Raw genomic sequence first — 12,500 nt, forward strand, 5'->3', positions numbered from 1 at the left:
AATTAATGTGTGGGAAACACTGCATGATATCAGGTATCTTTCGTCAACTGACAAAATATTTGACGCTGGGGTTTATGCCTGCAAAATGAGCAAAAAAAGCTAGCATGTTATTATGAGAATGCTAACGATGGTGCGTTCACGTGTCGATGTTCAAAGAGGAAACGGAGCGTTGCTGAGATCCAGCCCGGCTTCTTCCTGCTTGAAATAGCGATACTTACATGGAGTCCTGGCGGCCGCTGCCAGGGACGTAAAAAACCCCCCTAGAGACGTAAATAGCCCAGGCTAGGCTTTTTTTAGTGGCAAATGTTCTGAGCTTCTGTGAAAGCTAAAGCATGTTGATTGTGTCAATAGAAGCAGAACATGGTGTTTATGTACACACCACACATGCACACTTTTATGCACGGACAACAAAATAACACTCAAACATCTGAAGAATGTGTATTTTGTGTAGTGGACACACAACGTGTGTGTGTGTTTGCTGTGGTTCACTCTGCAGTGAAATAAAATGTATTTATTAGGGACCGCAAGAGGACCCTATTGTATTTGTAAGCTTTTATTATTATTATACCGCCGCCTCTTTGAGCTATAATTTGACCCCCTTAACATGCTTCAAAACTCACCAAATTGGACACACACATCAGGACTGGCGAAAAATGAGATCTAATAAAAAAAAAACCCAACCCCAAAACTCAAAATTGCGCTCTAGCGCCCCCTAGGAAGAAAACACAGACAAAACTGCCTGTAACTCCCACTAGGAATGTCGGAGAGACATGAAACAAAAACCTCTATGTAGGTCGCACTTAGACCTAGATTTCATACACTGACATCCTTCAGCAAAAATCAACAGGAAGTTTGCAATTCCCCCTTCAAAACAAAAGTTTTGTAACAACAGTCACTTTTGCCTCTTTGATCTATAATTTGACCCCCTTAACATGCTTCAAAACTCACCAAACTGGACACACACATCAGGACTGGCAAAAATTGAGATCTAATAAAAAAACAACAACCCCAAAACTCAAAATTGCACTCTAGCGCCCCCTAGGAAGAAAACAGACAAAACTGCCTGTAACTCCCACTAGGAATGTCGGAGAGACATGAAACAAAAACCTCTATGTAGGTCTCACTTAGACCTAGATTTCATACACTGACATCCTTCAGCAAAAATCAACAGGAAGTTTGCAATTCCCCCTTCAAAACAAAAGTTTTGTAAAAACAAGTCACTTTTGCCTCTTTAAGCTATAGTTTGACCCCCTTTAACATGCTTCAAAACTCACCATATTTGACACACACATCAGGACTGGCGAAAATTGCCAACTAATAAAAAAACCTAGCCCCAAAACTCAAAATTGCGCTCTAGCGCGCCCTAGGAAGAAAACACAGACAAAACTGCCTGTAACTCCCACTAGGAATGTCGGAGAGACATGAAACAAAAACCTCTATGTAGGTCTCACTTAGACCTAGATTTCATACACTGACATCCTTCAGCAAAAATCAACAGGAAGTTTGCAATTCCCCCTTCAAAACAAAAGTTTTGTAACAACAGTCACTTTTGCCTCTTTGAGCTGTAATTTGACCCCCTTAACATGCTTCAAAACTCACCATATTTGACACACACATCAGGACAGGCAAAAATTGCGATCTAATAAAAAAATTTGCCCCAAAACTCAAAATTGCGCTCTAACGCCCCCTAGGAAGAAAACACAGACAAAACTGCCTGTAACTCCCACTAGGAATGTCGGAGAGACATGAAACAAAAACCTCTATGTAGGTCTCACTTAGACCTAGATTTCATACACTGACATCCTTCAGCAAAAATCAACAGGAAGTTTGCAATTCCCCCTTCAAAACAAAAGTTTTGTAAAAACAGTCACTTTTGCCTCTTTGAGCTATAATTTGACCCTCTTAACATGCTTCAAAACTCACCAAACTGGACACACACATCAGGACTGGCAAAAATTGAGATCTAATAAAAAAACAACAACCCCAAAACTCTAAATTGCGCTCTAGTGCCCCCTAGGAAGAAAACACAGACAAAACTGCCTGTAACTCCCACTAGGAATGTCGGAGAGACATGAAAAAAAAACCTCTATGTAGGTCTCACTTAGACCTAGATTTCATACACTGACATCCTTCAGCAAAAATCAACAGGATAATTGCAATTCCCCCTTCAAAACAAAAGTTTTGTAAAAACAGTCACTTTTGCCTCTTTGAGCTATAATTAAATTCAATGTTTTTTGTTGTATTTATTGATTTATTTTATTATTGTTATTATTTATTTATTTTTGGTTCAGGAACTTGTTAACTTCAGGTTCCTGTAGAAGTGTGTGGTTTGTGTTTCCACCGCAGTTCAGGTACTTTATGCAAATCAGGCTGATGATGAGTGTTTACTGTATTTGTACAATAAACACACAATATTAGCTCGTATTTATTCAACTAAAGTTGAAGTCAATACAATAATAAGCAGTAAAACAACATTTACAAACAAAATGTACGGAATTTGGCATAAAAAGTCAGACTTTTGTCCGCACTGTTAATATAAACAATACATAAATAACAATATATAAATAATAAATGTCAGTGTTTATCTGTAAATAGCAATATATAAATAATAAATGTCAGTGTTTATATGTAAATAACAATATATAAATAATAAATGTCAGTGTTTATCTGTAAATAGCAATATATAAATAATAAATGTCAGTGTTTATATGTAAATAGCAATATATAAATAATAAATGTCAGTGTTTATATGTAAATAACAATATATAAATAATAAATGTCAGTGTTTATCTGTAAATAGCAATATATAAATAATACATGTCAGTGTTTATCTGTACATAAAAATATATAAATAATAAATGTCATTGTTTATATGTAAATAACAATATACAAATAATACATGTCAGTGCCTATCTGTAAATAACTTTTCAATACCACTTTTTTTCTTTCGACTACATTTCCCCATTTTCCCACATGCTAACCATTGTTTTCCCATCGCAGCTACGCCTCCGACGTGACTTCAGGCCTGAGTGACGGCTACGAGGGCGTGTCGGACAAAAGCGAGAGACCGGCCGCCAAGCGAAGCGCCGCCAAGCTCTTCCGGCGACGCGTGCGCTCCCGGCTGCGCATCACCGGGGTACGACCAGGGCCCGAGGCGGGCTCAAACACGTTAGCGGCTAGTGCTAACGACCTCCCTCCTTGCAGCTGTCCGACAAGGTGGACCGGGTGGTAGAGTGTCAGCTGCAGACGCACAACGACAAGATGGTGACCTTCAAGTTCGACCTGGACGGAGACAACCCGGAGGACATTGCCACAGTTATGGTGAGTCCATAAAACATCAACCCCAGCAATTTATGACCATGCAGCATTTTAGGCAACTGCTGCTTGAGTTTAGGTGCGGAAAAAATAAACAAGAAAGTTAGCTTTATGCTAACATACAATGGAATATCCCATTGACAGGCTAACGAAAATTAGCATGGTAGCCGTTTGAAATAAATAACATTTCAACCAACCAAAATGAACGTCAGTCAGTAAATGCATTTTTTACTTCCAGATTCATAAAATATAAACATATATCAATATTTAGCAATGAATGTGTGAGAAACACCCGTGAACTTTACGGTGGCCTGGAAGTGCAAAACACTTTTATAGTTCCTGAAGCAAAATGGAGAAAACACTTTGACAAAAGACTAAACTACTTACGTTTGGAAAAAGGAACAACTATTTACATTTACACAAACCAAAAGATCATAAGACAAAAATACAAAAGCCAGTGTGTTACATGGCCTTTCCTTTTAACAACACTCAGTAAAGGTTTGGGAAGTGAGGAGACACATTTTTGAAGTGGAATTCTTTCCCATTCTTGCTTGATGTACAGCTTAAGTTGTTCCTTCTCATATTTTAGCCTTCACACATTTTCAATGTCTGGACTACAGGCAGGCCAGTCTAGTACCCACACTCTTTTACTATGAATGATGGCATCGTTTTGCTGAAATAAGCAGGGGCGTCCATGGTAACGTTGCTTGGATGGCAACATATGTTGCTCCAAAAGCTGTATGTACCTTTCATCATGAATGGTGCCTTCACAGATGTGTAAGTTACCCATGTCTTGGCCACTAATACACCCCCATACCATCACACATGCTGCCTTTTACACTTTCACCCTAGAACAATCCGGATGGTTCTTTTCCTCTTTGGTCCACAGTTTCCAAAAAACAATTTGAAATGTGGACTCGTCAGACCACAGAACACTTTTCCACTTTGCATCAGTCCATCTTAGATGAGCTCAGGCCCAGCAAAGCCGGCGGCATTTCTGGGTGTTGTTGATAAATGGCTTTGGCTTTGAATAGTAGAGTTTTAACTTGCACTTGCAGATGTAGCGACCAACTGTAGTTACTGACAGTGGCTTTCTGAAGTGTTCCTGTGGTTACACAAAGCACATGAACAAAACAACAATTACACAAATACAATGAGCAAAACAACAAACAATCATACAAACCAAATGAACAAAACAACAAACAATATACCGTATTTTCCGCACTATAAGACGCACCTAAAAACCTCCAATTTTCTCAAAAGCTGACAGTGCGCCTTATAATCCGGTGCGCCTTATAGTGTGGAAAATACGGTACACAAACCAAATGAACAAAACAACAAACAATTACACAAACCAAAGAAAGAAAACAATGAACAATTACACAAACCAAAGGAAGAAAACAATGAACAATTACACAAACCAAAGGAAGAAAACAATGAACAATTACACAAACCAAGGGAAGAAAACAATGAACAATTACACAAACCAAAAGAAGAAAACAATGAACAATTACACATAACAACAACAAGAGTGTGTTGTTGCCGGTGCTGTAGCCGTGGCTACTTTATAACTCTAGTGTACTCTGGACTGAAGCTGTGTGCCTTCATTGTTTTTGTAGCTGTTGTTTAGTGGAAGACACAATTAGTGGTGTGTGTGGTGTAAGTGTGTGTATTAGTGGTGTGTGTGGTGTAAGTGTGTGTATTAGTGGTGTGTGTGGTGTAAGTGTGTGTGTGGTGTAAGTGTGTGTATTAGTGGTGTGTGTGGTGTAAGTGTGTGTATTAGTGGTGTGTGTGGTGTAAGTGTGTGTGTGGTGTAAGTGTGTGTATTAGTGGTGTGTGTGGTGTAAGTGTGTGTATTAGTGGTGTGTGTGGTGTAAGTGTGTGTGTGGTGTAAGTGTGTGTATTAGTGGTGTGTGTGGTGTAAGTGTGTGTATTAGTGGTGTGTGTGGTGTAAGTGTGTGTGTGGTGTAAGTGTGTGTATTAGTGGTGTGTGTGGTGTAAGTGTGTGTGTGGTGTAAGTGTGTGTATTAGTGGTGTGTGTGGTGTAAGTGTGTGTGTGGTGTAAGTGTGTGTATTAGTGGTGTGAGCACGGCACAATCTGTGATTGTCTTTCTCCACGTGAGGCGTGTTGTTGTGTTGTTGTGTTGCTGCGCTGCACAAGCAGACTGGACACACAAAAGGAACGTTGGCAGCTCCTTTCTTCTTCTCCAGCGCAGTGAAGTGCAGGATGAATGACTTAGTTAGTCTTCCCAGGAATAAAAAGGATTTAACGAGGACAGGACTCTAACATGTTGTTAGTCTTGGAGGACAGGACTCTAACATGTTGTTAGTCTTGGAGGACAGGACTCTAACATGTTGTTAGTCTTGGAGGACAGGACTCTAACATGTTGTTAGTCTTGGAGGACAGGACTCTAACATGTTGTTAGTCTTGGAGGACAGAACTCTAACATGTTGTTAGTCTTGGAGGACAGGACTCTAACATGTTGTCCACATGGAGGCAGGAAGAACCTCTTCTGCTACATTTAGTCGCCATTTGACACGTTCTTCCTGTAATTGGCCCAAGTGATGACAATATTTACCGGGTTGTGTCCTCCAGGTGCACAACGAGTTCATCCTGCCCTCGGAGAAGTGATGACAATATTTACCGGGTTGTGTCCTCCAGGTGCACAACGAGTTCATCCTGCCCTCGGAGAAGTGATGACAATATTTACCGGGTTGTGTCCTCCAGGTGCACAACGAGTTCATCCTGCCCTCGGAGAAGGAAGGCTTCGTGTGCCGCATGGGTGACATCATCAGGCGGGCCGAGGCCCTCATGGCCCAGGAGCAGGCGGTGCACCCCAGTGGGCAGTGGCCCCCCCAGCCTGCCTTCCACAGCGGGGCCAACACGATGTCCTCCTCCCAGGTCACAACCACACCCGTCCTGAATCACACTTTTACTAGCTTTCTTATCTCCACATCCGAAATCTGATAATGTCTCATAGTCCTTCTTTGTGTCTTCTGATGTCTCATTATTGTGTCTTCTGATGTCTCATAGTCCTTCTTTGTGTCTTCTGATGTCTCATTATTGTGTCTTCTGATGTCTCATAGTCCTTCTTTGTGTCTTCTGATGTCTCATAGTCCTTCTTTGTGTCTTCTAATGTCTCATTATTGTGTCTTCTGATGTCTCATAGTCCTTCTTTGTGTCTTCTGATGTCTCATTATTGTGTCTTCTGATGTCTCATAGTCCTTCTTTGTGTCTTCTGATGTCTCATTATTGTGTCTTCTGATGTCTCATAGTCCTTCTTTGTGTCTTCTGATGTCTCATTATTGTGTCTTCTGATGTCTCATAGTCCTTCTTTGTGTCTTCTGATGTCTCATTATTGTGTCTTCTGATGTCTCATAGTCCTTCTTTGTGTCTTCTGATGTCTCATTATTGTGTCTTCTGATGTCTCATAGTCCTTCTTTGTGTCTTCTGATGTCTCATTATTGTGTCTTCTGATGTCTCATAGTCCTTCTTTGTGTCTTCTGATGTCTCATTATTGTGTCTTGCAGCCTAACCTGCACAGTCACATCCTGCCAAGAACCAACTCGTCCTCCTCGCTGCCAGGTGAGTTTCATCTCCTCATGTGGAGTGTGAAGGTACTTCCTGTGTGACATGAAGATGATGATGTCATGTGTCAGACAACCCCAATGTGGCACACCACTCTCCTGCCTTCACCACAGACTCTCCTGCCTTCACCACAGACTCTCCTGCCTTCACCTCAGACTCTCCTGCCTTCACCTCAGACGTGACTTCAGTCGGGCGACCTCTTGTACGCTCGCAGTCTTTCCACAATGCTCCAGGTACTTAGCCCCGCCTCCTCTCCCTCCGTCCAGGCCCCGCCTCTGTGTTGCTTCCGTGTTATTTGGCTGAGGAAGACTCAGTCTGCCAGGCAGGGTCTCATTGTTGATATGTGGTCTCATTGTTGATATCTGGTCTCATTGTTGATATGTGGTGTCATTGTTGATATCTGGTCTCATTGTTGATATCTGGTCTCATTGTTGATATGTGGTCTCATTGTTGATATCTGGTCTCATTGTTGATATGTGGTCTCATTGTTGATACGTGGTGTCATTGTTGATATGTGGTCTCATTGTTGATATCTGGTCTCATTGTTGATATGTGGTGTCATTGTTGATATCTGGTCTCATTGTTGATATCTGGTCTCATTGTTGATATGTGGTCTCATTGTTGATATCTGGTCTCATTGTTGATATGTGGTCTCATTGTTGATACGTGGTGTCATTGTTGATATGTGGTCTCATTGTTGATATCTGGTCTCATTGTTGATATGTGGTGTCATTGTTGATATCTGGTCTCATTGTTGATATCTGGTCTCATTGTTGATATGTGGTCTCATTGTTGATATCTGGTCTCATTGTTGATATGTGGTCTCATTGTTGATACGTGGTGTCATTGTTGATATGTGGTCTCATTGTTGATATCTGGTCTCATTGTTGATATCTGGTCTCATTGTTGATATGTGGTCTCATTGTTGATATCTGGTCTCATTGTTGATATGTGGTCTCATTGTTGATACGTGGTGTCATTGTTGATATGTGATCTCATTGTTGACATGTGGTCTCATTGTTGATATGAGGTGTCATTGTTGATATGTGGTCTCATTGTTGATATGTGGTCTCATTGTTGATATGTGGTCTCATTGTTGATACGTGGTGTCATTGTTGATATGTGATCTCATTGTTGACATGTGATCTCATTGTTGACATGTGGTCTCATTGTTGATATGAGGTGTCATTGTTGATATGTGGTCTCATTGTTGATATGTGGTCTCATTGTTGATACGTGGTGTCATTGTTGATATGTGATCTCATTGTTGACATGTGGTCTCATTGTTGATATGAGGTGTCATTGTTGATATGTGGTCTCATTGTTGACATGTGGTCTCATTGTTGATATGTGGTGTCATTGTTGATATGTGGTGTCATTGTTGATATGTGGTCTCATTGTTGAAATGTGGTCTCATTGTTGATATGTGGTGTCATTGTTGATAGTTGGTGTCATTGTTGATATGTGGTCTCATTGTTGATATGTGGTCTCATTGTTGATAGTTGGTGTCATTGTTGATATGTGGTCTCATTGTTGATATGTGGTGTCATTGTTGATAGTTGGTGTCATTGTTGATATTTGGTGTCATTGTTGATATGTGGTCTCATTGTTGATATGTGGTGTCATTGTTGATAGTTGGTGTCATTGTTGATATTTGGTGTCATTGTTGATATGTGGTCTCATTGTTGATATGTGGTGTCATTGTTGATAGTTGGTGTCATTGTTGATACGTGGTGTCATTGTTGATATGTGGTCTCATTGTTGACATGTGGTCTTATTGTTGAAATGTGGTGTCATTGTTGATATGTGGTGTCATTGTTGATAGTTGGTGTCATTGTTGATACGTGGTGTCATTGTTGATATGTGGTCTCATTGTTGACATGTGGTCTCATTGTTGATATGAGGTGTCATTGTTGATATGTGGTCTCATTGTTGATATGTGGTCTCATTGTTGATATATGGTCTCATTGTTGATACGTGGTGTCATTGTTGATATGTGATCTCATTGTTGACATGTGGTCTCATTGTTGATATGAGGTGTCATTGTTGATATGTGGTCTCATTGTTGACATGTGGTCTCATTGTTGATATGTGTTGTCATTGTTGATATGTGGTGTCATTGTTGATATGTGGTCTCATTGTTGAAATGTGGTCTCATTGTTGATATGTGGTGTCATTGTTGATAGTTGGTGTCATTGTTGATATGTGGTGTCATTGTTGATAGTTGGTGTCATTGTTGATATGTGGTATCATTGTTGATATGTGGTGTCATTGTTGATAGTTGGTGTCATTGTTGATATTTGGTGTCATTGTTGATATGTGGTCTCATTGTTGATATGTGGTGTCATTGTTGATAGTTGGTGTCATTGTTGATATTTGGTGTCATTGTTGATATGTGGTCTCATTGTTGATATGTGGTGTCATTGTTGATAGTTGGTGTCATTGTTGATACGTGGTGTCATTGTTGATATGTGGTCTCATTGTTGACATGTGGTCTTATTGTTGATATGTGGTGTTATTGTTGATATGTGGTCTCATTGTTGATATGTGGTGTCATTGTTGATATGTGGTCTCATTGTTGATATGTGGTCTCATTGTTGACATGTGGTCTCATTGTTGATATGTGGTCTCATTGTTGATATGTGGTGTTATTGTTGATATGTGGTGTTATTGTTGATATGTGGTCTCATTGTTGATATGTGGTGTCATTGTTGATATGTGGTCTCATTGTTGATATGTGGTCTCATTGTTGATATGTGGTGTCATTGTTGATATGTGGTCTCATTGTTGATATGTGGTGTCATTGTTGATATGTGGTCTCATTGTTGACATGTGGTCTTATTGTTGATATGTGGTGTTATTGTTGATATGTGGTGTTATTGTTGATATGTGGTCTCATTGTTGATATGTGGTGTCATTGTTGATATGTGGTCTCATTGTTGATATGTGGTGTCATTGTTGATATGTGGTCTCATTGTTGATATGTGGTGTCATTGTTGATATGTGGTCTCATTGTTGATATGTGGTGTCATTGTTGATATGTGGTCTCATTGTTGATATGTGGTCTCATTGTTGATATGAGGTGTCATTGTTGATATGTGGTGTCATTGTTGATATGTGGTCTCATTGTTGACATGTGGTCTCATTGTTGATATGTGGTCTCATTGTTGATATGTGGTCTCATTGTTGATATGTGGTGTCATTGTTGATATGTGGTCTCATTGTTGATATGTGGTGTCATTGTTGATATGTGGTCTCATTGTTGACATGTGGTCTTATTGTTGATATGTGGTGTTATTGTTGATATGTGGTGTTATTGTTGATATGTGGTCTCATTGTTGATATGTGGTGTCATTGTTGATATGTGGTCTCATTGTTGATATGTGGTCTCATTGTTGATATGTGGTCTCATTGTTGATATGTGGTCTCATTGTTGATATGTGGTGTCATTGTTGATATGTGGTCTCATTGTTGATATGTGGTCTCATTGTTGATATGAGGTGTCATTGTTGATATGTGGTCTCATTGTTGACATGTGGTCTCATTGTTGATATGTGGTGTCATTGTTGATATGTGGTGTCATTGTTGATATGTGGTCTCATTGTTGAAATGTGGTCTCATTGTTGATATGTGGTCTCATTGTTGATATGTGGTGTCATTGTTGATATGTGGTCTCATTGTTGATATGTGGTGTCATTGTTGATATGTGGTCTCATTGTTGACATGTGGTCTTATTGTTGATATGTGGTGTTATTGTTGATATGTGGTGTTATTGTTGATATGTGGTCTCATTGTTGATATGTGGTGTCATTGTTGATATGTGGTCTCATTGTTGATATGTGGTCTCATTGTTGATATGTGGTCTCATTGTTGATATGTGGTCTCATTGTTGATATGTGGTGTCATTGTTGATATGTGGTCTCATTGTTGATATGTGGTCTCATTGTTGATATGAGGTGTCATTGTTGATATGTGGTCTCATTGTTGACATGTGGTCTCATTGTTGATATGTGGTGTCATTGTTGATATGTGGTGTCATTGTTGATATGTGGTCTCATTGTTGAAATGTGGTCTCATTGTTGATATGTGGTCTCATTGTTGACATGTGGTCTTATTGTTGATATGTGGTGTTATTGTTGAAATGTGGTGTCATTGTTGATAGTTGGTGTAATTGTTGATACGTGGTGTCATTGTTGATACGTGGTCTCATTGTTGACATGTGGTCTTATTGTTGATATGTGGTCTCATTGTTGACATGTGGTCTTATTGTTGATATGTGGTGTTATTGTTGATATGTGGTGTTATTGTTGATATGTGGTCTCATTGTTGATATGTGGTGTCATTGTTGACATTTGGTGAAAAAACAACCCAAACATGGTGCATAAGCTTAAAACCCACAAATTGGGTTAAAAAAAATAGTCCAATAACCCAAAAATGGGTTACACCTTGAAAAAATAACTCCAAAAATGAACTCGAAAACTAACAACCCATAAATTGGGTTACCAAAATAAGCCAACATTGTGTAAGAAAAGAAAGTATGAGATGTACAAGTACTTAAACATGTTCATGAGATGATGTCATTTAAACATGTTCATGAGATGTCATTTAAACATGTTCATGAGATGATGTCGTTTAAACATGTTCATGAGATGATGTCATTTAAACATGTTCATGAGATGACGTCGTTTAAACATGTTCATGAGATGATGTCGTTTAAACATGTTCATGAGATGATGTCATTTAAACATGTTCATGAGATGATGTCGTTTAAACATGTTCATGAGATGATGTCATTTAAACATGTTCATGAGATGATGTCATTTAAACATGTTCATGAGATGATGTTATTTAAACATGTTCATGAGATGATGTCATTTAAACATGTTCATGAGATGATGTCGTTTAAACATGTTCATGAGATGATGTCATTTAAACATGTTCATGAGATGATGTCATTTAAACATGTTCATGAGATGATGTCATTTAAACATGTTCATGAGATGATGTCGTTTAAACATGTTCTTGAGATGATGTCGTTTAAACATGTTCATGAGATGATGTCATTTAAACATGTTCATGAGATGATGTCATTTAAACATGTTCATAAGATGATGTCATTTAAACATGTTCATGAGATGATGTCATTTAAACATGTTCATGAGATGATGTCATTTAAACATGTTCATGAGATGATGTCGTTTAAACATGTTCATGAGATGATGTCGTTTAAACATGTTCATGAGATGATGTCGTTTAAACATGTTCATGACATGATGTCATTTAAACATGTTCATGAGATGATGTCATTTCATAGCAAGTCCTGCATGTGTACCTAATGAAGCGTCCCCCCTAATGCAAAGCAGAGCTGAGGCCTTCTTGCCTTCTTGTCTTCTTGCCTTCTTGCCTTATTGCCTTCTTGCCTTCTTGCCTTATTGCCTTCTTGTCTTCTTGCCTTCTTGCCTTCTTGTCTTCTTGCCTTCTTGCCTTATTGCCTTCTTGCCTTCTTGCCTTATTGCCTTCTTGTCTTCTTGCCTTCTTGCCTTCTTGTCTTCTTGCCTTCTTGCCTTCTTGTCTTCTTGCCTTCTTGCTTTCTTGT

The 12,500-nt window shown here is 39.2% G+C and overlaps 1 protein-coding gene across 4 annotated transcripts in view; it reads left to right on the forward strand.

Annotated features, from left to right (window-relative positions):
* The window catches only part of wnk4a (WNK lysine deficient protein kinase 4a), an 82,888-nt gene that overhangs the window by 59,036 nt on the left and 11,352 nt on the right, over positions 1 to 12,500 (forward strand). The window contains exons 11-15 of one of the 4 annotated variants that reach the window (XM_062057284.1): positions 3,001 to 3,136; positions 3,205 to 3,321; positions 6,044 to 6,217; positions 6,847 to 6,901; positions 6,976 to 7,137. In XM_062057284.1, coding sequence (XP_061913268.1) covers positions 3,001 to 3,136; positions 3,205 to 3,321; positions 6,044 to 6,217; positions 6,847 to 6,901; positions 6,976 to 7,137 — 644 coding nt within the window. The remainder of the gene's footprint in view (positions 1 to 3,000; positions 3,137 to 3,204; positions 3,322 to 6,043; positions 6,218 to 6,846; positions 6,902 to 6,975; positions 7,138 to 12,500) is intronic. The other 3 variants (XM_062057285.1, XM_062057286.1, XM_062057287.1) reach the window with 3 other exon arrangements.

This window comes from Entelurus aequoreus, linkage group LG08 (genome assembly GCF_033978785.1).
Source record: "Entelurus aequoreus isolate RoL-2023_Sb linkage group LG08, RoL_Eaeq_v1.1, whole genome shotgun sequence".
NCBI lineage: Eukaryota > Metazoa > Chordata > Actinopteri > Syngnathiformes > Syngnathidae > Entelurus > Entelurus aequoreus.